Source organism: Micropterus salmoides, unplaced genomic scaffold (genome assembly GCF_014851395.1).
Source record: "Micropterus salmoides isolate LMB-PRFRI ecotype aquatic unplaced genomic scaffold, ASM1485139v1 Ms_hic_scaffold_2, whole genome shotgun sequence".
Taxonomy (NCBI): Eukaryota; Metazoa; Chordata; class Actinopteri; order Centrarchiformes; family Centrarchidae; genus Micropterus; species Micropterus salmoides.
This window is the reverse complement of record NW_024041150.1, coordinates 48,629,596-48,652,892: the sequence shown is the minus strand read 5'-3', so window position 1 is coordinate 48,652,892 and position 23,297 is coordinate 48,629,596. Positions and strand designations below refer to the sequence as shown.

The window sequence follows — 23,297 nt, the reverse complement described above, 5'->3', positions numbered from 1 at the left end:
TTAGTTCTAGCTAAAAGTAGCTAAAAAATAGAAGCACCTATGCAAACATAAAGCAACATAATGGCTATAAAAGTCAAAGTTTTCTGTAAATGTAGTGCGAGAAGTGCAGAGTGCTGGAATTCAAGCTGCTCTGTGATCTGCTGCTCAGTAAAGATGAGGACACGAGGTGGCTGCTCCGCTGTTGTGGTAAATAAACACGTCCTGCTTTATAATTTTTTATTTATTTTTTAGCTTAAATTAGCTTCAAACTGCAGAAAGCCTCTGAATCCCAACTTTCTGTTTTGTTTCCTGAGAATCATTGCAGAGTGATCTCTAATAAAACCTGTTTCTTTGTTCAGTTGGCTCAGGTGACTCCACAAAATAAATGTAAATTAAAAGCAGGTTTAACTTTGTGTCTGTGAGCAGCAGCAGGATAAACTCGTCTCCTCCCTCATGATACAGTCTGCAGTATTTCTCCATGATGATGATTAAATCCCAAATGTTTCAGCTGCTGTTGAACTCAGAGCTGATCAGGAGCTTCAAACTCTGACTTTCTGCTTTAAGAAGGAAACAACACGTTTTCATCCCAGGACTCAGAACAAGGTTCCCTTCAGCAGGGTTTCCTCTGTGTACTTTGTAAAATGATCGCAGCCGCTGTTTCAGATTTTTATGAAATGTCATGAAGTCACAATTACACGACTCTGTGAAGGTTTTTAGTTTGACACGTTAGTAAAGACACGTAGGTGGAACATTTACATTTATTCATTTAGCTGACGCTTTTAACCAAAGCGACTTACAATTGCTATACATGTCAGAGGTCGCACGCCTCTGGAGCAACGAGGGGTTAAGTGTCTTGCTCAGGGACACAATGGTGCCGACGGTCTGTACCACTTCCTGTAATTAACAATCAGCTGTTCCAGCATCAGGTCATATTGTTTGTCCCACAGAGCTGCTGGTCAGTCAGCCCATCTGGCATTAACCTGCCTCCAGGTGAAATCAGACGTGTGTCAACAGCTCAGGTTTATTTTACAGGAGGAATGTGTTTCTTCTGTCCAGCAGCACGTTCAGTCCACCAATCAGCAGCCAGAGAGTAACGACCAATCACTGCTCCCCACAGTAACCAGAGTGACTTCAGTCTGGATCCTCACTAATTCTCATCTGCTGCCTCTGGTCTCTTAATCTCTCTGCAGGTTCTGCAGTTCATGTCTGTTTATAGCAGCTTCATAAAAAGACTTGAAATCATTTAAAAACATGTTGATGATCTGACTGCAGCTGGAAAACAGTCACAGCTGATGATCCAGCTACAGTCAGTCACATCTGCCTCCACCTTTTAGATACTTCTGGATTTATTTCATGGGAGACACATGAGACACATTTACTCACTAATTCCCATCTGCTGGCTCTGCTTCCTGCATCGGCTCATTTTCAGGAGCAGGTCTGAATTATTGTCATTGCACCTCTACATATTCCAAAGATCTTCTTTCTAAAAACAACAACAACAACAACAACAAGAATCACACCAACTGGCAGACCGACACTCAGTCCAACATTTCCCTCCTTGTCTCCTCCCTCCTTGTCTCCTCCCTCCTTGTGTCCAGCTGTGTGACCTGCAGAGCAGAAACAGGTGTGAGGTATCAGCTGTCAGCAGGTGGACAGAATGTCAGACATTATCTACTGCACTTTGATCACATGACTCGTAGCAGCTGTTTCCTCTAAAGTCTCATCAGCAACATCTTTCTAAAACACAAACATCTGATCTGTGATGTTTCTCAGCTCAACTACCAGGAAGCAGCTTCACCTGAGAGACAAAGAGACACTCTGAGCTCTACACGCTGACCTGAGAGACAAAGAGACACTCTGAGCTCTACACGCTCACCTGAGAGACAAAGAGACACTCTGAGCTCTACACACTCACCTGGCTCTGTCACTGTCAGCATGACGGTGCTGATCAGTTTAGCTTGGCCTTTCTCCTTTTCCTCTCTAACCCGACACTCATATGTTCCAGCGTCGTTGATGTTGACGTTCTTCAGAATCACAGAAGCGTCTCCGTTCTTCATCTCTGGATCTCTCAGCTCCACTCGACCACGATAAGATTCATGCTGGTAGTTTTCATCTGAGCTGCCGTCTCTGAAGAAGAAGACATATTCATCTGGCTTCAGGTCAGTTCTGATCCACTTTATAACTTCTATGTCAGCACCTCTGTGACCCCGACAGGGAAGAGTGGCGTCCTCTCCAGGCTTCACCTTCACCTCCTGTGTCTCTGAACAGAAAGAGAAAAGCCTCCAGTCAGGACTTGTAATGTTTCCTGTTGTTCAAACATCTTTTGATGGAAGCAGCAGAGATCAGGTCTCTATAAAACAGCACATGTGAACTCAGCAGCATTTCAAACCCTGTTCTCAGACAACTTGAGTCCCAGCTGCAGAAAGGAGAGACTAACTCCTCTGCTGCAGCTGCACGCTGACTTCATGTTGCTCATTTCTACAGCTGTCAGTCAAGTCGTCCTCCGCACCATCAGACAGGAGACATTTTACTTTCATCTGCTTTCTGCTTGTTTGGAGATTATTGATTATTGATATTATTTCCCATCTGAATACAGACATCAGCATTTCTGAGCCTGAACAAACAGCTGAAATATTAAACATGTGAAGTTTATTATTTCCTAGAAGCTTTGAATCTTTGTCCTTGTTTTCCAAATGTGTCCCCAGTCTGTCCGTCCTCTACTCAGACTGTGTCTGAACTACTTCTACTGAGGAAAGAGTCCCTACAGTATGAAACTGCTTTACTTCTCAGAGAGACAAATGAAGCTGCTGGATCTGCATGGACAGACAGCACGAGAGGGGAGAGGACACATGTTGGTCTCTGCTGTCCATCCGTCCACACAGTAAACTACAGTGCTGGACAGGAACAGAGGTCAGAGGTGGAGACTCTGTTCACAAGTCAGCTCATAATAAACTTTACAAACATATCCAGCAGCCTGCAGAGTCAAAGTCTACAAAAAACTACATTTGAATATAAATTATAATGAACATGTTGTAAATAGAACTGAATGAATAAGTTACAACAACAGTTATTATAATTACTGTAATAACTGTAGGACACTTAGTATACTAACAAATTTCACGGGAATACAGGATGTTTGACACATTTCCCTCCCTGTAATGATCATTAAACAGTGAGTCTAATTTCAGAGTTGCTGTGTCATGATATTAAAAATAATAATAACTGACATTAAGTACTACATATATACTGAATCTTCATATGTTCCTAACATGGATTTATTTCATCACTAGCGTAACATGCAGTAAGATAATCACAGATATGCATCAGTGTGGAACAAATAAACAACTGAAACGATTCACAATGTAATGTGCAATGTTGCTTTCAGCTGTTTTCTCGCACATGGTGCAACATTACCTCACCATGACAGCAGCGGGGCAGAAATTACTTTTAACATGGAGGCAATAAACAAATACATACATTAAATCTGTTTTAAGTGACAAACAGAAACATGCTGCTCGTGCTGATAATGTAGCAGGCTTGTGTGGAAACTAAAAGGTAAAGAAGATTTGTGGTGCTGTCGTCTTGATCATGTGCTCCGAGATTCTTTCACTCCACGTGTTCGTGCACAGCAGTTGTGCTGCAGTGAAACTATTTCCTCTTCACAGAGCGCCATTTTGTTCAGTGTCTCTCTAAAATACTTCTGAACTTTAGATGGTTGGAGAACAGATCGTCTAGCTCAGAGGTCACTAATAGGCGGACCGCGGTCCGGATCCGGACCCAGCCGCCGTCCTCTCCGGACCGCCGACCTACAGCACATTTATTATTGAGACTTACTACCTCGTGACGGAGCATTTCTATTTTAACCCGCGCAGCTTTTCTAGCATTTACTGTACTGGTTTAGAGGACCAGGAAACTCACAGACCAATCGCATGTGCTCCAAGCGTCTCATGTGACGCTGCTCAGCCAATCAAATCTGTGCATACCGAGGCTTGCGAGTCGAGTCCGCGAGATTCACCAGAGACGTTTTGGAAACACACCCGAATTGAGGAGACGAAAGATAAAAGAGATTTCACATGACTTTTAATCAAGAATGTACAGATTCTTACATGTACATTCCTCCCACGGGCAGTTCAAAACCAGAATATCTCATAGATCTCCAATATGCTAGCTGGAGCTCACGTTTCTCACTGAACAACAGAAAGTAGGAAAGTGGTAGCTCTGTAAGAGGAAATGAAAGAGAAGAGGAGGCATTACTGTACTACATTGTTCATTTGTTATGATGTGTTGAGTGTTTATTATAAAATTGGTTAAGACTACACTTCATCACTTCAAGCTACACTTTTTGTTACATTTTTTCTAAAAATTAGGCACTTTAATTTAGTTTACTTAAATTTAGAATTTATTATTTGAATAGTTATTATTTATTATCCTTCCAGTTTGATGTGAAAACTGACTGAAATATTATTTGATTTGACAGTCCGTTGTTGACTAAAAACACGTGTTGATACAACTATAGGTTATAGTACTGAATGATAACGCAAGTTCGTCGTTTTGATGTTCCGGACCTTTGCTTCAGGAAATTTTCTCTAACTAGACCTCTTTGAAATCTAATTGAATACCCCTGGTCTAGCTGATGAGTTGACACACGTTATGCGAATCGTTGTATTTCCGTAATCAATGACGTCTTTGAATCACCCCAGACCTACCACACGGACACACACTCCTCTTACCTTGACACAGAACAACGATCCATGAACATGCGAACAAAGCCACGAATGGCGGCCATTTTAAAGCGACCATGACTGACTTATTCTTTCTTCTCTGTAGTTTCTGTTGACAGCGGACCGCCTACGGTGATCTACAGTGATAATCTCTCGATCGTTTTCAGGTTAGGTCAGATATTTAGAAGCAGAGATGATGAAGGTGATGACCAGACTGAATGCTTCTTCCTTTTCTTTTTACAGTGGACCCGCACTGCCGAGGGAGCGGGGAAGGTGTCACGTGATTTCTGACGTCTGCGTGAGGTTGTTTATTTGTGATCTTGGTTGAACTTTTGTCAAGTGAGTCATTGTGAGTGAGAAGTGAGTCCTCTCCCAGGAACCCAAAGAATGGTGTCCCACAGCATGATGTTAGATCCCGAGTTACCCCTGTTCAGGAGGTACTGGACCAGCTCTCCGTCTTAAAGGGCCCGATCCTCTAGGCCTGTGGGTATTACCCTATTAGGTATAACTGAGGACTGTTTAAGCTGCTGTCGAAGAGATTCGCCTAGCTTCTAAGGGTCTTCTTCCGAACGCCTGCCCTGCTTACTCTGAATTGGCCCTAGAGCCAAATATCACCCCAGCCACACCCGTTAACGACAGCTCTCTGATTGATACTAAGTAAAATGATAAAATGTTTAAAATTCTAAATCTGATTATAATAGCTGAGCTTGAGTGATTTAGATGTCTTCTTTTTGGAGAGAAAGGGAAGAGAAGTAGTCGTCTTGGCCAAGGAGATCTTTCCCTCTTCTGTGGATCTGTAGAATCTTGTAGAAACTTGGTTTGGTTGTTGTGGTTGTCCACTGTGGCTCAATCTCTTGAAGTCCACTGAAGAAAACTCTGAAGAAGTCTCTAGTTGTCTGCTGTTCAAATCTCCAACTCTTGTCTTAGGCTCTTGGTCCGCTTGGTCCTGCTCCGAGTCCAATGTCTCTGAGGTCTGCCGAGGAATAACCCCAATCTCTTCCTGACTCCTTTTTATTTATCCTACTCCGTAGCTGAGTTTTCCTGTCAAATCAGCCACAACCCTTTTCCTGTTTACGTGAGTTGGGCCAAAGCTCTCCTTACTTGACCGTTTCATTTTCCCTTGCTGACCCTTCTCTCCCGATGAAGACTGTTACACCCATTTCAGTATTTCACAACAAGTTCAACATATCTCAACATGATTCTTCACTTCTTTTACTCTTCCACACACATTTGTATCAATACTATTAAAAATTATGATCTCCTTAATTTCGTTAATCATAATCATTTCATTTCATGGCTATAATCATATGTTAGTTGATCACTTTATAATTAACTGTCTCATTTGCATATTTAAACATAACATTTCAGAAAACCTGTAATACAAAAAAATATTTTCTTAATATAAGTAATCAACTAGGAAAGTTTCACGGTGATATCTATTAGTTGTTTTTTTACCACCTACAGTCTCTCACCTTCATTATTAAATAATAATAATAATACGTTGATTAATAATTATTTAATATAAATATTGATGCCATCGAAAGCCTAATATCCAACAACAGTGATTCATTTTCAACAATACTGAGAGATTAACAACAAAAGTATATAAAATACAAGATTGATGATATTAAGGGCTACACAAGGTGGACACAAACATTATAATGTGATACGAATATCCATCACCATAGACAATGTTATTTAATACTCAGTTTATTCTCTTCAGCTTTGTTCCCTTCTGGCCTTTTTGAATTCTGTAGTATTGATCAAGTGGGCGATGAAAGTTTTCACTGCAGGCAAGCTTTGCAGTAATGTTGCACACAGTCTGTGTCAGACAATGGGTTTTCACAGTGAATCCAACCAGTCCTTCACATAGAAACAGTAGTCCTATACAGGCTGTGAGAGGCAACTGAGAAAGTTGGTAAACGCCTCAATTTTTAGGTGAAGTTACAACCTGCTCACATACAGACCATAACAATGTTATAAATATATTTAAATTCCTTTTCAAAACTACACAATTCCCCTATTAAAAGGTGCGTCGCTGACTTAACTGGTTACAGATCAGAGTTGCGCAGCAGTCTTAAAATATGTTGAAAGGTCTTGAAACAGGTCTTTAAAGGTATTTTTACTGCAGGATTCCTGTGTATACCCTGGGTAAGGTAAGTCAGTGATGACAGCAATGGAAAGCACCACCTCACGTATAATCAGACTATACTAAGACAAGATATAACTTTATTAAGACAGAGCAGCACAGAGAAATGTGAAAGAATGGATACAGTAGAATCAGCAACATTCAACACAGATGTTTAAATATAAATAAACTGTATACTCAGAATATATGTTCGTTACGTAATTAATATTCAATATAGATGTTTAAATATTTACACATTATTTGCCCTGTGATAATTATTTGCAGTCAGATCATTTACACTCAGATAAATGTCTGAAATATACTCAGGAACAGTCTCTCAGTTTGGTGCTGTGGTGTTGTGGAGCCTGACGGCACAAATGAGCCTCCTGAGTGCTGTGAGGCTCGGGGCTGAATGAGTCTGTGGCTGAAGGAGCCCCTGAGCTGCCTCAGCTCAGCAGAGAGAGGATGCGAGGAGTTGTCCAAGATGGTTTTCAGCTTCCTCTCATCCTCCGCTCAGTCTCTGCCTCCACACTGTCCAGTTCTATCCACACCACCGAGCTGGCCTTCCTCACCAGCTTGCCCAGTTTGTTGGCACCACAAGTCCCGCCGCCCCCTCCCCAGCACACCACAGCGAGGAAGATGACACTGGCCCCTACAGACAGGTAGAACATCTAGAGCAGCATGGTGCACACATTGAATGACCTGAGACTCCTCAGGAAGAACAGCCTGCTCTGTCCTTTCCTGTAGAGGGCCTCATGTTGTCTGTCCAGTTTGTTGTTGAGGTGCACCCTCAGGAACTTGTAGGTGTCACCATCTCTACCCCCAAAGTGCATCTGTTAGCATTTAGCATCTTAGCCACACCCACCAACTGCTCAGAGACCATAGGTTTGTTTTTACACTGTAATTGATGCAACTTGAAATGTCGGAAGGTACTATACGTGAAAGAAAAGGTAAAATTACTGATATTTAATTCCTGGCCTGTAGCTCCACATGACACAGACTTTATTACGGTCAGTTTAAACTTCCACCCCTGCTTAACACAGTTTCACTAGTTAGCACTTGGGATAAATGAGTAGAGCTGCCACACTCACTGTTCAGACAGTTAACAGGACCCCTCGGAAAATGTAATTATATTGTCGGACTTCATAGGCTACTGTAGAGGGGCAGAAAGCTAGACTCAGGCCTGCTGGAAGCCCTGATCTGTCCTCTGCATTTAACAAGTACTGGTGGAGGTCGACAGCACTTGGAGTTCAAAAGAAGCTACTGGAGTCAGTCAGAGATTGATGCAATAGAGTTTATTGTCAAAGCAAGACAGAACCTGAGTAAGCCTCAGCAGACCGTCAAGCCACACTGAAAAACATGGTGTGAAGACACCAAGAGTACTTTCAGGCAGGCTTTTCCCAGGGTACGGGCCCCCTTTGGATCGTTCTGGTCCTACACCATTAACTCCCAAATACATAGGTCCTCCTAACACAGAGACCTGACTAGGGATGTTACATGCTTATACAAGTGTCTGAATAACATAAAACTTAATATATTAAATAGATAATACATTTTGAAGAATATAGAATATGGTATATTGAATAAATGATACATTCTTACACTACTGCACCACATTTATAGATTTCACATTAATGATGAGATAAAGAAAAACATATCAGAAGTCGCTGGACTTTAATATCAACATCAAACTCTAAATAAGAAGGCTACATGGTAAAAAGTACTCTGATCAAATATATCCGAGTACTGCTGGCAGTAAACAGAACCTGTGTGAAGCTTCTTGTGTTCAGATATTAAAAACATATAAGATCAACACAACAACTTTCTTTGTGTCTTTACAAGCTTGGGTAAAATAACAAGAGAACCCTGCTCTGTAACTGAAAACATATTTAATAACACAATTCAGAGAACTTTAAATCCAGTGCACCAGTTACTAAAAGTTACCTGAGTAGTTAAATAAATCTTATTAACAGGAAGTCAGATTGATTCTCTGAATGTGTGAGTGTGTTTTTAACCAGCAGATGTCAGCAGAGTTACTCTGGAGCAAACAGGAGAACAGAGGGATCATCCAGCATGTTCATCTTTACAGACAGGATGTCTCAGCATAATTGCACCAATAAAAGAAGAAAGTCTTTAGACTAATTCAAACATTTAATAAAAAACAGTTTCAGTGTTCTGGATCTGTATCAGTGCAAATTACAGGATATACTGACATTTGTTTGGCTGGTTTATTAAATACTTTCAGAAACATAAACAGAGCCTTAGCTTTCTCTGATTTTTAGGATTTTCTTTTAGATATTTTATACAAAGAAACTCTTCTTCTGAGAACAATAAGTTAAACCTTTTCAGGAGGGCAAAGAGCTGCAGGACCTGACGGGTTCAAGTATCTCGGGTTTTGTTAACGAGTGAAGGTAAAATGGAGCATGATCCTGACATGGTGCGGTGTCAGCAGTGATTTTGAGGTGAAGCGGCAGCTGAGCATGAAAGCAGATCTCTAAAAAGTCGATTAGAGTATAGAGCCCTGCAGGGGCCTCAGATCTAAGCCCTGGTATGAGAAGCCCAGGCCCCAGGCCCCAGGCCCCAGGCCCCAGGCCAAAAGCTTATCACAATCATTGGCCTGACCCCAAGTTTTCTTTTCATTTCTTTTCTTTTCCCCATAACACAGCCTGTACTACTGCTACAGCCATTAAACAGTCAGGTTTGTTTTTAATGGCAAAGTGATTTAATTTGTTTTCTGTTTCATCAGTAAGTTAAAATAGAAAAATGTTTGGAGCATTTTTTCTGTTTGTTAAATAAATGTTTTTTGTGTGACAACCAAGAGGCCATCCATGAGTTGACGCTCGATTTAAGATCAACACTTGACCAGCCAATAAAATAATCTGTAGATATAAAAGCATATCGCAGTGTTTAAACTTTTATCACCACCACAGTAAAATTGCATTACTGATCATCTACTCCTCGCAACAGGCTATACAATCTAAACAAATACTAAGTTAAAAACATACAGGTTCTCTGACCTTACCGAGGCTATTGTTAAAAGTGTGGTTTGTGTTCATATTTTCCTGTTTAAGTCTGGTTTTGGTTATGTGTTTCTCTGTGTAGCCTTGTTTATTCTTTTATTCATTTGCATGTTTTAGTTTACTTAGTATCTGTCTAGTATCTTATCTTAGTTCTTAGTCCTGTGCCTTAGTTCATGTCCTAGTGTTACTCCTGGTCTGTGTACTTGGGTGTTTATTATTTTTTGGTCTTGTCTACTGTTTCATCCTCGTCTCTGTCTTTCTGTCTGGCTGTTGTTAGTTTCAGTTTGTTACCCCACTGATCACTGTGCTTTGTGTGTTCTCTCCTTGTATCTGTGTCTTAGTCCTGTGTCTCCATGTTTGTGTATTCTTGTTCCTGTTTGGTCCTGTCTCTGTTCCCTGCCCTGATTTTGCGGTCTCTCCATGCTTTGTGTTTTACATTGGTAGATCTGTCCTGGTGTGTTCCTGTGTGCTTTACTTCCTGTTTTACTTTGTAGTGTTCAGTTCTCATGTGTCCTTGTCTAGCTTTGTTTCCTGTTGTTTGATTACCTGAGGTGTTTCAGCTGTGCTTCCCTCCCTGCTCGTTTGCCTGTGTATTTAAGCCCTCGGTTTGGTTCAGTCTTTGTCACATCCTTTGTCTGTGTTGAGTGTTCTGTCCTGTCCCTGCCCTTTTGGATTATTTTGTTGGATTGTACCTTGTTCTTTGTTCATGGACTCTTCCCTCTGGATTATGTCTTTATTTGAAATGCAACTGTTATGGGTCCCAGGGATAGGTACCTCAATAGCAGATATGTGACCTGTATGAAAGCAGGTGAAACAGGAGCAATGAAGATACGGTGCATCTGTGTTTCGTTCCAGATTGCTTCTGGTTGTTTTATTAAACAACTCAAAACCAGGTTAACACAACACATTTCTGTTCGACGCATTTCAGTTCAATGTCCAGGCCCAATAAAGCTTAATCACATACTCAACATTCTCACCGTCTCAATAAAATATTTTCTCACTCTTTTCAGTTACTGTCTCTGTGATAAACACATTTCCCTTGACTTTCAGATTTAATAAACATCTTTAATGCTTTAACACTCCTATTTACGTCTAATATAACTAGGGCATGGCCTATACTGCCCCTTTAATATGTCAGAATTGACAATAAACTTCTGTAATAATTACAGTTCACTGAAATGTATTGACTAGAAAGTGCTTATGCTACATATTTTAACCATTTATTTAATTATATTTAATATTTACTTCCTGTCTTTACACATATCAAAATCGTACACAAACAATAATGTTAGGTGAAGTAAACTCAGTAGCTATGGGTTATTTAAACTGCCTATAAACTGCCTTTTATTGCAGATTAAGAAAGATAAGATTCTAGAAAGAATTGTGTCCAAACAGCTCCTCACTGTAAAAGTAAAAGTTTCAGTCTGGTTTTAGGAAGTACCACAGCACTGAGACTGCCCTGCTTAAAGTCACCAATGACCTTTTAATGTCTGCTGATGAAGGCATGTGCTCAGTCCTGGTACTCCTGGATCTTAGCGCTGCTTTTGACACCATTGATCACAACATCAGACAGACTGAGGCACTGGGTGGGGATCTCTGGTACTGCCCTAGAATGGTTTTCATGCTACCTGTCAAATAGGAAGTTGTGTGTGTCTGTAAACAACTATGTCTCCTCGTTCTGTCCAGTTAAATATGGTGTGCCTCAGGGGTCGGTCTTAGAACCCATTTTGTTTTCCTTGTATCTGCTTCCCCTTGGACATATTATCCATAAACATGGCATTTCTTTTCATATTTATGCTGATGACACACAAATATACTTGCCCGTCAGATCCACAGACCCTGGAATGCTGAGTTCACTTAACAACTGCCTTTGTGAAGTTAAAAAATGGATGTCAAATAATTTCCTCCAGCTGGTCCCAGCAGATGGCAAATCAAATACTGCCATCTGCTGGTTCGCTAGTAAATCACATTAAGCCTGTGGCAAAGAACCTTGGTGTTTGGTTTGATAGTAATTTAAATTTCGAGCAGCACACCACAAAGCTTGTTCAATCATGTTTTTATTAACTTAGAAATATAGCTAAAATTCGATCTATGTTAACTTTTAAGGACACCAAGATCATTTTACACACCTTCATCTCATCACGCCTGGATTATTGCAACAGCCTTTTCAACCATTTAACCCAAAAATCTATTGATCGACTCCAGACTGTCCAGAACTCAGCTGCCAGGCTTTTAACCAGAACAAAGAAATATGACCACATTACTCCTATTTTAGCTTCATTACACTGGCTCCCAGTATGTTTTAGAATTGACTTTAAAATTCTATTGATCACTTTTAAAGCTCTTCATGGCCTCTCGCCTTGTTATATTTCTGACCTTTTAGTCCCATACACACCAGCACGTACCTTGAGATCCTCAGGCAGAGGTCTGCTATCTGTTTCAGAGTCTCGACTGAAAACTAAAGGGGACAGAGTGTTTGCTGTCAGGGCCCCGAGGTGCTGGAACAGCCTTCCCGAGGAAATCAGGTCGGCTGAGTCAGTGAACTCTTTTAAGTCCCTTCTTAAAACATACTTTTATAGGAGAGCCTTTCCCGATCTTATTTGACTTTATTTTATCCCTTTTATTTTATTGTCTTTTCAATGTTTTCATGCTTTTATCTTGTATTGTTTTTTGTATTATTGTCTTTACACTTGTTAAAGCACTTTGTGACTTGTTTTTGAAAAGTGCTCTACAAATAAGGATTATTATTATTATTATTATATTATTTGAGTCCGCACCTCAGTTCTCTGCTTCTGCACTGAGCTGCCCATGACAGCTCTGCATCAAAAATCAAGGCTTCACCACAGAACATAGTCAATCCCTCACAAACAGTCAAGCTGAGGCTGAAGTGCGGGGCTCTAGATCAGACCTTCACTACTTTTAGAGAAGAGCTTTGGGTAGTCGCTGAAAGAATGAGATTCTAACAGCCAAATGACCTTCCTCCGTAGGTTGTCTGGGCTCAGCCTTGTAGGGTGAGGAGCTCAGACATCCAGACAGAACTCAGACTACATCTTCTTCTCCAACCTCGAGATGGTTCAGGTATCTGGTCGGGATCCTCCTGGGTGGCTTCCTTTAAAGGTTTTCTGGGTACATTCAACTGATAAGAGTCCCGGGGCAGACCCAGAACACTGAGGGATTATATGTCTCATATAGGGTGGGAATACTTTGGGATCCCACAGGAGGAGCTGGAAGACGTTGCACAGGAGAAGCACGTCTGTGAAACGCACACATTTAGCAAAATTACTTTTTCAACTTGATGTTCTTTCAGTATAAACACATGCATCTGTTCCAGAAGGACTCTGTGAAACCATTAACACAAAAGTTTGAACAGGTTTCCTTCCCTCATCGCTGTTTCTCTGTGCAAAACTCCAAAAGTCCAGATGATAAATGTAAAACAGGACTCACACTGATCATTAAACATCAGAGATGAACCACAGTTTAGTTGCACAGTGAATGTTACTGCCTCCTGCAGGACATCTGTGTCACTGCAACAACAACAACAGAAGTAAGAGGGAAACCCAGGAAGGTTTGATCTAAACTTCTACAAAATGTTTTTGGAAAGTGAAATCTTCATCACAAAGATATTTACAGAGTGGAGAGAAACTCCACTGAGGAACTTTAACTCCTTGTTTCTAATGAATCTGTCTCTCAGTGATCTCAGATCAGCCCTCCTTCATGTTCAGCCTGCAGCGCTGTCACTTCCTGCATGTGATTAAACTCTTTGTGTAGGGCCCCGTGTCTCCTGATGAGCTCTGAGTGAAGAAGCAAAACCAGATGAGCTTCTACACAGTCACTGCTCTCACCTACAGAGAGGAAGAGATTAACTGGACTGACTGAGTGGAGGAGCGATGGGACAGACCGCTTTTCTGCTCTGTAAGTACAATCTGATGAAAAACAACGTCACTTTAGAATTTACCTGAAAAAAGACAAAACTCAACGACAATGACACTCAATGAAAATAATTTAGACACTGCAGCTGGTGCAACAAGCTTTATTAGGCTACAGACATGAAATGACAGTTCTTGTGACTTTCTTGTTTTTGTATTTTAACCCGTGAAGCACCTTGGTCAACCTTGGTTCCTTTTTCCACATATACAATAAAACCTTTTATGAAACTAGTTACAGTTACAAACTAGAGACTTTTTAATTCAATTCAAATGTGCAGAAATGTCATCATTATTTCAATGGTTGGCAGGTTTATTACTTTTTCAGAGGCTGCCATCTCAGTTGAGATGCTGTAACTATTGTCCTTTATCTAAACGTTGTTCCTGTTAACATTGCAACTTAAACACCAGAGCTGTGCAGCCTCTGAGAGATCGCTCACAGACAGAGCTGAGAGAAGTCTGCTGCTGAGGGCTCAAAAAAGTGTTGGGGCCCCAGTGTACTGGAAGCAGTTCCAAACCCTGGATAAAGTTAATAGTTTTATTGTGACTCAGATTTAAAGCATAGCTATTATACTATACTACTTCTATACTATAATAAAAACACACAGAGAATTATTAAGTATTTATTCATTAGGAGGCAAAAAAGAATTTCTAGTATGTCTGGCAGCCTTTTTGCCACTGAATCCCATTTAAAATACATGACATACATAAATCAGCTTAACCCCCCCCTTCCCAAAAAAAGTTTATTGTGAATCTTTCTTCATAATGCAGCTACTGAGCTGGTTGGAAATAAATTATAATAATAAAGCCTGGTCCGTTTCCCTGAGCTCATTACTTCAAGGAACTGTCCCATTGATGTCCAAGCCATCATTGTTGTGCAGCGTGTTAGCAACCGCTGTGCTCATTGTTTGAATAAATCCTATCATTAGCTACCTACAACTAAGTGACATTGGATTAACACAAAACCTGTTAGACTCTTCAGTAAATAGGTTCAATGTGTAAAATGTCAGGAGTTTCAGAAGCTAAAAATCTTCAGCATCAGTTTGGCAACAAGTTCAGAATCTTTTGTTCAACAAACAAGTTTCTTAAATGCAATGCTTGGACATCAAGGTTTTACTGTGATGCCCGTCTGGTTATTTAACTAAAAATACAATAAATCCCCCTCCAGCCTCTCTGACTGTGAGTCCCAGCAGCTCTCAGCTGTTTGAAGGAGAGTTTGTCTCTCTGAGCTGTGAGGAGGACGACAGCTCTGCTGGATGGACGCTGAGGAGGAACACAACCAGAGAAACCAGGACTCAGTGTGGAGCTGACTGGGGAAGATCAGCTGGTTCTTCCTGTAACATCAGCTACATCTTCCCATCAGACAGTGGAGTTTACTGGTGTGAGTCCAGAGAGGGAGCAACCAGTAACACCATCAGCATCACTGTCACTGGTAAGATCAGACTGTGGAGTTAGTGTTGATGAAGCTGTGTGTAAATGATGAAATGCTGTAGTTTGTCTCTGTTTTTGAGGTGGACCAGTGATCCTGCAGAGTCCTGTCCTCCCTGTGATGGAGGGACATGATGTCGCTCTGCACTGTAAAACAGAGACCCCTCCCTCCAACCTCCCAGCTGGTTTCTATAAAGATGGCTCCCTCATCAGGACTGAGCCTACAGGTCACATGACCATCCACCATGTTAACAAGTCTGATGAAGGCCTCTACAAGTGTAACATCAGAGGTCGTGGAGAGTCTCCATCCAGCTGGATCTCTGTCACAGGTGAGGAGCTCAAAGATAATTCTCAAACTGACCTGTTTTTTTTCTAAACTGGACAGAAGTTATGAATTCACTTCTGTGTGTCTTTCTGTTAGTACGATACAGCACCTCTACCTTTAAACATGTGTAACGTGAACATGTGCAGGTTAACAAGACTAATATTGGAACTTAGTTTTAAATATTAAATTAAAAATACATTAAACAAAATGGGTAAAAAATTTAAATACCCAAATTTGCACCTACCTGAACAGAAAAGGCCAAAAGGAGGATTTTGTTCTATATTTTTTCATTTAAGTTCTTTTGATAATTATTTCCTGTTAATTTTAGGGAAACCCACCACTACACGTCCTCCTACGTCCACCTGTCTTTCTTCATCACCAGCTCCTCCTCCTCCCTCTGTGATGCTGTGGTCTGTTCCTCTGTCCTTTGTTCTGGTTTTACTGGTTCTGCTGCTTCTACTTTTCAGATGGCGTGTTCAGAGGAAACATCCAGGTTAGACACAGAGTTATGGATTTAACACGCGTTAATATTGAAAGAAGACTTTTTGAATGGGATCAGACAAGCCGTGTGTTGAGCACAGACAGATGTGACAGGCGCCGCACTGATAAAATGACTGATTAAACAATTATCTACCAGATCATCATGATTTACCCACTGTTACATTCCCACAGTGTTTTTCCTAGTGACAGACGGATGACTTCGTGAACAACAAGTTGTGATTTTTACGTCTTTACTGTTCGTAGACTCTATAAAACAAAAGCACCGAACATACTAATGTACTGCCATTTTATGGATGTGTGTACCCTACACATGTTACCATATTGAGAGTTATTTTAAGTATAAGTAATGATGTCCATGTCCAGTGAAAATTTAACATGTAAATTATATTGCTGTTCATTTTGGTTCATTCCAGTTGCTGAAGAAGAAGCTGCAGGAAATGACATCACAGAGGACATCACATTAAGTAACATCAGAATATCACATTGTCAACGGCAGCGAATCAGACGATGCAGAGGTAACTTATTTCTTGGTAGTAATAATGATGAACCTGAATCACCATCGTTGACTTAAATAAAGATTCTCCAGTTATTTTTCACGTCCTGGTTGAAACCAGGCTACAGTCCTCCTCCTTGTTGTCTCTGTAGATGAGGGTGATGCTGGGTAGTGGTGATATCGTGTTAACTCACGTGAGGGAATGTCATTGTCGCTACCTGCTGGTGAAGCTAATGAACTGATTCTCAGACTTGTGGATTTCTTTCTACAGATTTCCACAGAACACTAAATTCCATTAATTGACTGGAAGCGAGCCACAAACGTACAAATCCCTCCCTGCTTCTATTGATATGACTTTGCACAACACAAATGTAAAAATACATATTTGGGGACTCTCCTCTCCACTAACGACTTTAGCCTGGCCGACAAACTAAATGAGTTCTACTTATTATTCTACGTATTTTTTTAGAATAATTTTTACTGTGCAAATAATATTTATACTCTACCATAGTCACTTTGTACTCCCGTGTCAATTTCAGTAATCAGATCGTTTTCTGTCCTTAAAACCACCATTGTTATTCTGCATTCATCTGTGGTACTTTCTTCTTTTGTAGACGATTAACTTCCTGTTTACACCAGCACAAGCATGCCCACTGTACGTGAATGGCCACGTGTGTTTTCAGTTGATTTAATATAGACAGAGATGAATTGATTGATTGACTGATTCTCAGCTAAATTCTGGCGTGGACTGAGATCGATTTTGTTTTAAAACAAAAGCATTGTGTGGATGCAGCCTGATGTGAGACAGAAAGCTTGTGGCTGACCCTCCCACCCCAAACACAAACTGTTTCAGACACTCCCCTTTGACAAGAGGCCACGGCCCATCAGGACTATCTCACTGCACAAATCTCCCTATTTATGTATTTTATATTGATTGTTATGCTTGGATCTGCATTCTGAGAAGGTCTTGAATCGGCTGAACAGGGCAGGAATTAAGGAAATGTCCTTGATGGAGATGCTCCGTTGGTGTCAGATGAGCTCTTCAAGTTGCATGGGTTCGACTTCAAGGATATGTGTTGTATGGGAGTCTGTCTGTTGTGCACCCTGTAGTGAATCTGTTAAAAGACGCTAACAGCTCTGTGTTTGTCCAGTTTCCTGTTTCTGATAAAAACACTGCACATGTTTCACTGCAGGACTGTTGCAGGACTAAGGGATAATATAATAATAAGTCATTAGAGCTTACATTTCTCTGCATTCTGCTCAAAATGTAGTATATCTAAATATATTTGAACTTTTACTCAAACATCATTATTGATCTGTTTGCTTTAATGTAAATAATTATTACATTAAGTGCTTAATTTTAAATAACAGAGAAGATGGACTCAGCAGACCAAAGACACTTGGTTGATTGTCTTCTGCATCTTTTTTGTGTTTCTGCAAATCAAACCACAGGAGCAACCTGTTGATTCCAGTGAACTGTGGCGTGAAGCTGTTGTGGTTTCACACTATTAGGTGGTCTGTTTTAGCTGATGTTTGTCTGTTTTGTTGCACTTGATCTTGTTTTAACAGAGCGAGCAGCTTTGTGGTCGTCCAGTTCCCTGTTACAGATAAATACCCTCCAGTTATATTCGGTCTTTCACCCCTCACAGCAGTGGTGTTGAGAAGAGTGACAGCAGGTGGAAAATATATTAAAAAGTGTCTTAGACAAAAACATAAACAGTGAACATAAACATAGAAAGTGGCGTGAAAAGAAAAGGCAAGCTCAAAGACCGTTTTTAAAGGCCCCCCAGAATTTAACACTGTCAATTATCTTTGATAAAACATGCTTGTTCTTTTCCACCTCTTCAATCCTGTGGCCTTCGTACAGCTGTGTAGCGATGTTTACTCTGTCTAGCCTGGCAAGCTTCACCATATTGTCCATATGTGCCCTCGTACACTCATGTTTCTTAATCTTCTCAGATAAATGTATTTGTCATTTACTCCTGTAACAGTCCATATTGTATCCGTTCTCGCTGTTTTAAAAAGCAAGCATGGGAAGCAAAATACGGCAACCAGCTAGCCAAGCTTTTCTATTGTACCAATTGCAGAGCATGTACATACGTTTTAACTTTCTCGCTAGCCTGTTGACTGATTTTGATGTCAGCTTGGTCTGGGCCAAGGTCTTTGACATGTAGTTTCTCCACCAAAGTTCTCCTCTCAAATGGATTTTGAAGAAGAGATCTTACTGAATTTGTGGGCGGCTGAAAGCCTGTGTCTTGAGTTCCCGCATTCATCATTGTCTACGACGTCAGGTGTCCCTAATCTTCCACCGACTCACTCGGCTTCAGGCATCAGATTGGCTCATTTGCTTAATTTATTGTTACGTCCCCGGCTTATCTAGGGGTGGGGGAGGAACAAAAGATTGATAACCCGGGTGGAAAAACCAAGGACGACTCAAAACATGTGTCAAGTATACGTAGTTATTCTTAGAGAAGAGGGCAAAACAAAAAGGAATCTCTGCTTACACGAGAGACAAATATAAATGTAAATTATACGAGGTTTCTAAATAACAAAGTACCACCCAGCGGACCACACAGTCCCCACCGCCACCGCGTTGGGGAAGCACGCATGGAGGGCACCCGCCGCTCACCACACCGGCTTCCACTGCCCGGGGACGCTGAGGCGAGAGCTGCCTCCACGGGGCCTCTGGCCCTACTGAGCGCGGAGAGGTTGCAGGTGGCAAACTGCCGGTCACTTCAAGCCACACAGTAAAACACACCGTAAACAATACAGTAAGTCGCACAGTACGTTACCCAGACTAATGTGAATAACCACCGACAGACAGGGATTGAATGAGTCACCACCACACCACGAGCACTCAACTGGCCCGGCTTACATAGCCTACTAATTGGCCTTGATCGGCCCCAGCTGTGAGCTCCACCCAGCTCCACTCAGCAGGCTGCACGTACACGTCTGCGGGGAGACACAGACACACCCAAAGTAACACAACTATAGCACCCAGACCTCATGGGTCATAACATTTATGTTGCTATGGGCATATCTTGTGTCAGTTATTGGCTGCGCTGCTGTCAATAACTAATATAGTAAAAAGAAACATCAAAACACTTTCCACCACCACATAAAGTTTAAAAGTTATTGTAATTCTACATGAAAAATAAAATTATTTTGTCATTATTGAGTGTTGCAGAATTAGTAATACAGCAGTGAATCTACTAACAGTACAGTTGTTGTACCTGAAGTAATGTAATTTATATGCATTTTGTCTTCCAGAGTGTTATTCAGCTGCAGTCTACTCAGCAGTGAGAGGAACAAAAGAGTTATTGACAAACAGCCATCAGACCAACAGGACGAGAGGTACAGCTGCTCTACTTTGGACGCTGTATGTGCTGTTAACTCTTACTAGTATCTATTGTTACTTGTAGATCTCTTGCTTTATTGATGCTTGTATGTTGTTCCTTAAATGTAAGTCGCTGTGGATAAAAGTGCCAAATGAGTAAATTTAATGTAATGTAAATGAACAGAACCAAGGTTCGCTGTTTCCCCTGCCTCTGTCATGGAAAGGCTGAGTGCAACGGCAAACAAACTGAGGTGTGGATCCAAATGCAGAAACTAGCAAAGAGGGTGCAGTTCAAGGAATTTAATTAAATAAACAAAAACAGGCTCACAACCGAGCACAGGCAGGCAAGAGTCCAAACACAGGGGTAAATCCAACAAAGGCTCAGAAATCCAGAAACAGATTAATCCAAAATACAGTGGCAGGACAGAACACTCAACATTACACAAGGATGCACAAGGACTAAACAGAACTGAGCACATTAAATACAGGAACAAACGAGCAGGAGATACACAGGTGAACGACACGAGGGACTAATCAGGCACAGCAGGCACACAGGAAGGTAGAGTGAAACAGGAAGGCAAATCAGACAATGAAACTTAAATTGAACAGATCAGAATAAAGAAAATACCAAAATGATCATAAGAACAAGCAGACACTAAACAAAAGTACAATAAACCAGGCAGAGGTAACGCAATAAATCAGACAAAGCTAAAACAAACTAGACAGAACAGGAACAAAGCTAGACACGATCACCAGACACTAGGAGGATAGCAAAGTAAAACAGGAAATAATGCATGCGACAATACTCAAGGACGTACTTGACAAAGTTAACAGAAGACACAAAATGGCATGCATACCAGACAGGACCAAGGCAAGACAGAGAGCACAGAATGAAAAGGGTCAGGAACAATAGACTAAACAGAGAACACAAAACCAAAACTTTGAGAACAGGAACCAAAAACCAAAATCACTCCACAGCAGGTCAGAGCACGACTAACAGCGTCCAGTATTTATGCTAAGCTAAGCTAAGCTAACTGCTTCCTCACAATTTTAATGTTAATGTTTAATGTGTGTTTAATGCAATTATCTAAAGACAATTCAGTAGTCATGGTCAATGATGAATAAGGTTGATCAGCTTACATGCTATCTTTCAGACTTCATCCTAAATTAGGAGATCAAACTTGAGCAGGTATCTGGGAATTGTTGCCCCAGTAATTTGTTTTATCCTACAGATCGTGCATTCTAGGGAAGTTTTTGAAACATTTGGATGTTGCAATGTAAGAGCGTATGTTTCGCTTCAACATTGAAGGGGATTAAAACTGCAGTCTGCTGACAATTTCTGCTTTTTTCTGTATCAACTTATGGCGGGAATGTCTTAATTTATTTAAAGGGAAACACTAAAATCAGGCTGCAGGTAACAATTCAAAATATAAAAATATAATGCAGTAACAATGAATTGTATAATGCAGCATTCTGTGTTGCTTTCAGATAAGTTTTCTACCGTAGATCAACTTTTCTCATTTATTTTCATCCTCACTGAGTCAACATATGCAGGCATGATTTAGTCTTCCCTCCTCTTTGGTGCATTTGGTTTGGGGGAGTAACCTCTTTATATATGGTTGTATTTATCATGCAGGTGAAAAGATGCCACGTGCACATTTAAATATTAAACGAAGGGTAAAAACAAGGGCAACTGGACTTGGATGAAGTTACTGGAAGACGTTTCGTCCCTCATCCAAAGGACTTCTTCAGTTCTGACTGCAGGGAAACTCAGCTATTTAACCTCAGTGGGGTCGTTGGCCCGGGTCATCGATACCACTGGTTCGTTAGTGTTCCTTGTTGCTATGACGTCAGTCGTTACAGTCGTTAAGACTACCTGTGGCCAAGACTGAATTTAAAGACACATTTAAAGAGGTTACAGGAAAAAACTAATCTTAGAGAACGGGCAAAAAAACAGAAATCAGTGCAGAAATTTCACCAGAATGCAGGAAATATTTTCAATTTTAATATAATCAATATAATAAATAGAGTTGTTGTCTGGTGATGACGTTTCTTTGTCTCCAACAGTTTCTCATGTTGTTTGAACTGTTTGTGTTTGTGTGTCCAGAGTTTCCAGCAGAGCCAGAGGTCGTCTACTCTTCACTGAGGCCCCATCCACACTACTGCATTTTTTAATTAAAACAGAGACCTTTTGCTACGTTTGCGCCTCCCCGTCCAGGCTACAACGGTGAAAACAAAGACCTAAAACAGAGAAGTTTGGGCGTTTTAGTGAAGATGGGCCAAAACTGAGGACTTTAGAAACAACGACGCAGCCTCTCACGTTCGGCACTCCGATCGGGACTTATAAGTCACGCAAAGCAGAAACACAATGCTACTGACAGAGTTTTTGACTTGGTATTCTTTTTATTATATTGTATACCATGCAAATAACACTTTTTCACCTACACTTGTACTGTGCATGTTGCGGTTTAGCTTGTGACGACTCCCAGTCTTTTTTCCGCTGCCACACTCCCGTGTTACAGTCAGTAATAGTCCCAGCTCGTTATTGGTGCATGCAAAAAAACCCTTCTTCAACTGTATTTATTCTTTCGCTAAATCTTCTTCTATCTAGGAAGAGACCATCTGCTTCATGTTTACACTGGCATGCACATGCTTAGTGTACCTGAATGGCCAATAGATGTGTGTTTTCAGTTGTTTTAATGTAGACTGAGATCATCTCGAAAACACAGCTAAAACGTTGGTGTGGACAGAGATCGTATTTGTAATAATTCTCTGTTTGTAAACTAAAACGGAGTAGTGTGGATGGGGCCTGAGGTAGACCTTCACACCTTCACACCAGTCCAACCACTGATGTCCAGCTGGCCTGGAACTGGTCCCCAGAGCCCCTCACACCTCAGCACATCCATTTATTAGATTTCACTGTCAAAGCTAAATTAGACTCATGCAGCTACAAAGAGACAAATCCTTATACATAAACGACAAAATAGGTTGAATCTTAAATTTCCCAAAATGACATACTGTAAATGTCTGTTGGACAGAACAATAACATGTATGACCGTTCCCCAAAATGACGTACGACGCCCAGCGACAGGCATACTGGACTTTCAGTACGCTACATAAGTCACATGACGTTAACATGTGGTAAATGTTTTGCAACATTTTTAGATGTTTTTCTGTGTAAAATCAGTGACATGAAAAACTATAACTAAAGATTAGATAAATTGTTAAAATATATATAGAAATTTTACTGTTATTTATATTTAATGATTTTATCAATTTTTTACTCTTGTTGCCCCGGCAACTTGTTTCTCTGCAGGTTCAATAAACTTCTTCTCGTTCTTGTTTTCCTCCTGTGGTTCTTTGGGTTTCACAAAGCTGTCGGATGGAAAATTTGAAGTTCTCTGGTTTGGCTGCGGCTAACAGATACTCACCTCTCTTCAGT

At 40.8% G+C, this 23,297-nt stretch overlaps 2 protein-coding genes across 2 annotated transcripts; one reads left to right on the top strand and one right to left on the bottom strand.

The window, feature by feature from the left end:
• Positions 1 to 709: 709 nt before the first annotated feature.
• On the bottom strand, positions 710 to 5,822 carry LOC119913150 (coxsackievirus and adenovirus receptor homolog). The gene is made up of 3 exons (XM_038732484.1): positions 4,710 to 5,822; positions 1,895 to 2,239; positions 710 to 1,586 (listed from the first exon to the last, which is right to left on the bottom strand). Exons 1-3 carry the CDS (start codon positions 4,777 to 4,779, stop codon positions 1,405 to 1,407), a joined length of 597 nt encoding a protein of 198 aa, XP_038588412.1. The 5' UTR covers positions 4,780 to 5,822; the 3' UTR covers positions 710 to 1,404.
• A 7,095-nt stretch (positions 5,823 to 12,917) lies between these two features.
• Positions 12,918 to 23,075, top strand: LOC119912018 (low affinity immunoglobulin gamma Fc region receptor II-like). Its single transcript, XM_038730991.1, has 8 exons — positions 12,918 to 12,926; positions 15,008 to 15,203; positions 15,283 to 15,528; positions 15,853 to 16,017; positions 16,439 to 16,540; positions 19,789 to 19,872; positions 21,963 to 22,002; positions 22,670 to 23,075. The coding sequence occupies exons 1-8, from the start codon at positions 12,918 to 12,920 to the stop codon at positions 22,671 to 22,673; spliced, it is 846 nt and encodes a 281-aa protein (XP_038586919.1). The 3' UTR covers positions 22,674 to 23,075.
• Positions 23,076 to 23,297: the final 222 nt, after the last annotated feature.

Bases quoted from the DNA above. Each gene is read 5' to 3' on its own strand.
- LOC119913150 (XM_038732484.1), bottom strand. From the start codon at position 4,779: ATGGTCGCTTTAAAATGGCCGCCATTCGTGGCTTTGTTCGCATGTTCA. The intron at 2,240-4,709 runs GTAAGAGGAGTG...CTTTCTGTTCAG, and splicing joins GATCGTTGTTCTGTGTCAAG to AGACACAGGAGGTGAAGGTG. The intron at 1,587-1,894 runs GTGAGTGTGTAG...TCTGCTCTGCAG, and splicing joins GCTGACAGTGACAGAGCCAG to GTCACACAGCTGGACACAAG.
- LOC119912018 (XM_038730991.1), top strand. The intron at 15,529-15,852 runs GTGAGGAGCTCA...TGTTAATTTTAG, and splicing joins CAGCTGGATCTCTGTCACAG to GGAAACCCACCACTACACGT. The intron at 19,873-21,962 runs GTACAGCTGCTC...TTGTGTGTCCAG, and splicing joins TCAGACCAACAGGACGAGAG to AGTTTCCAGCAGAGCCAGAG.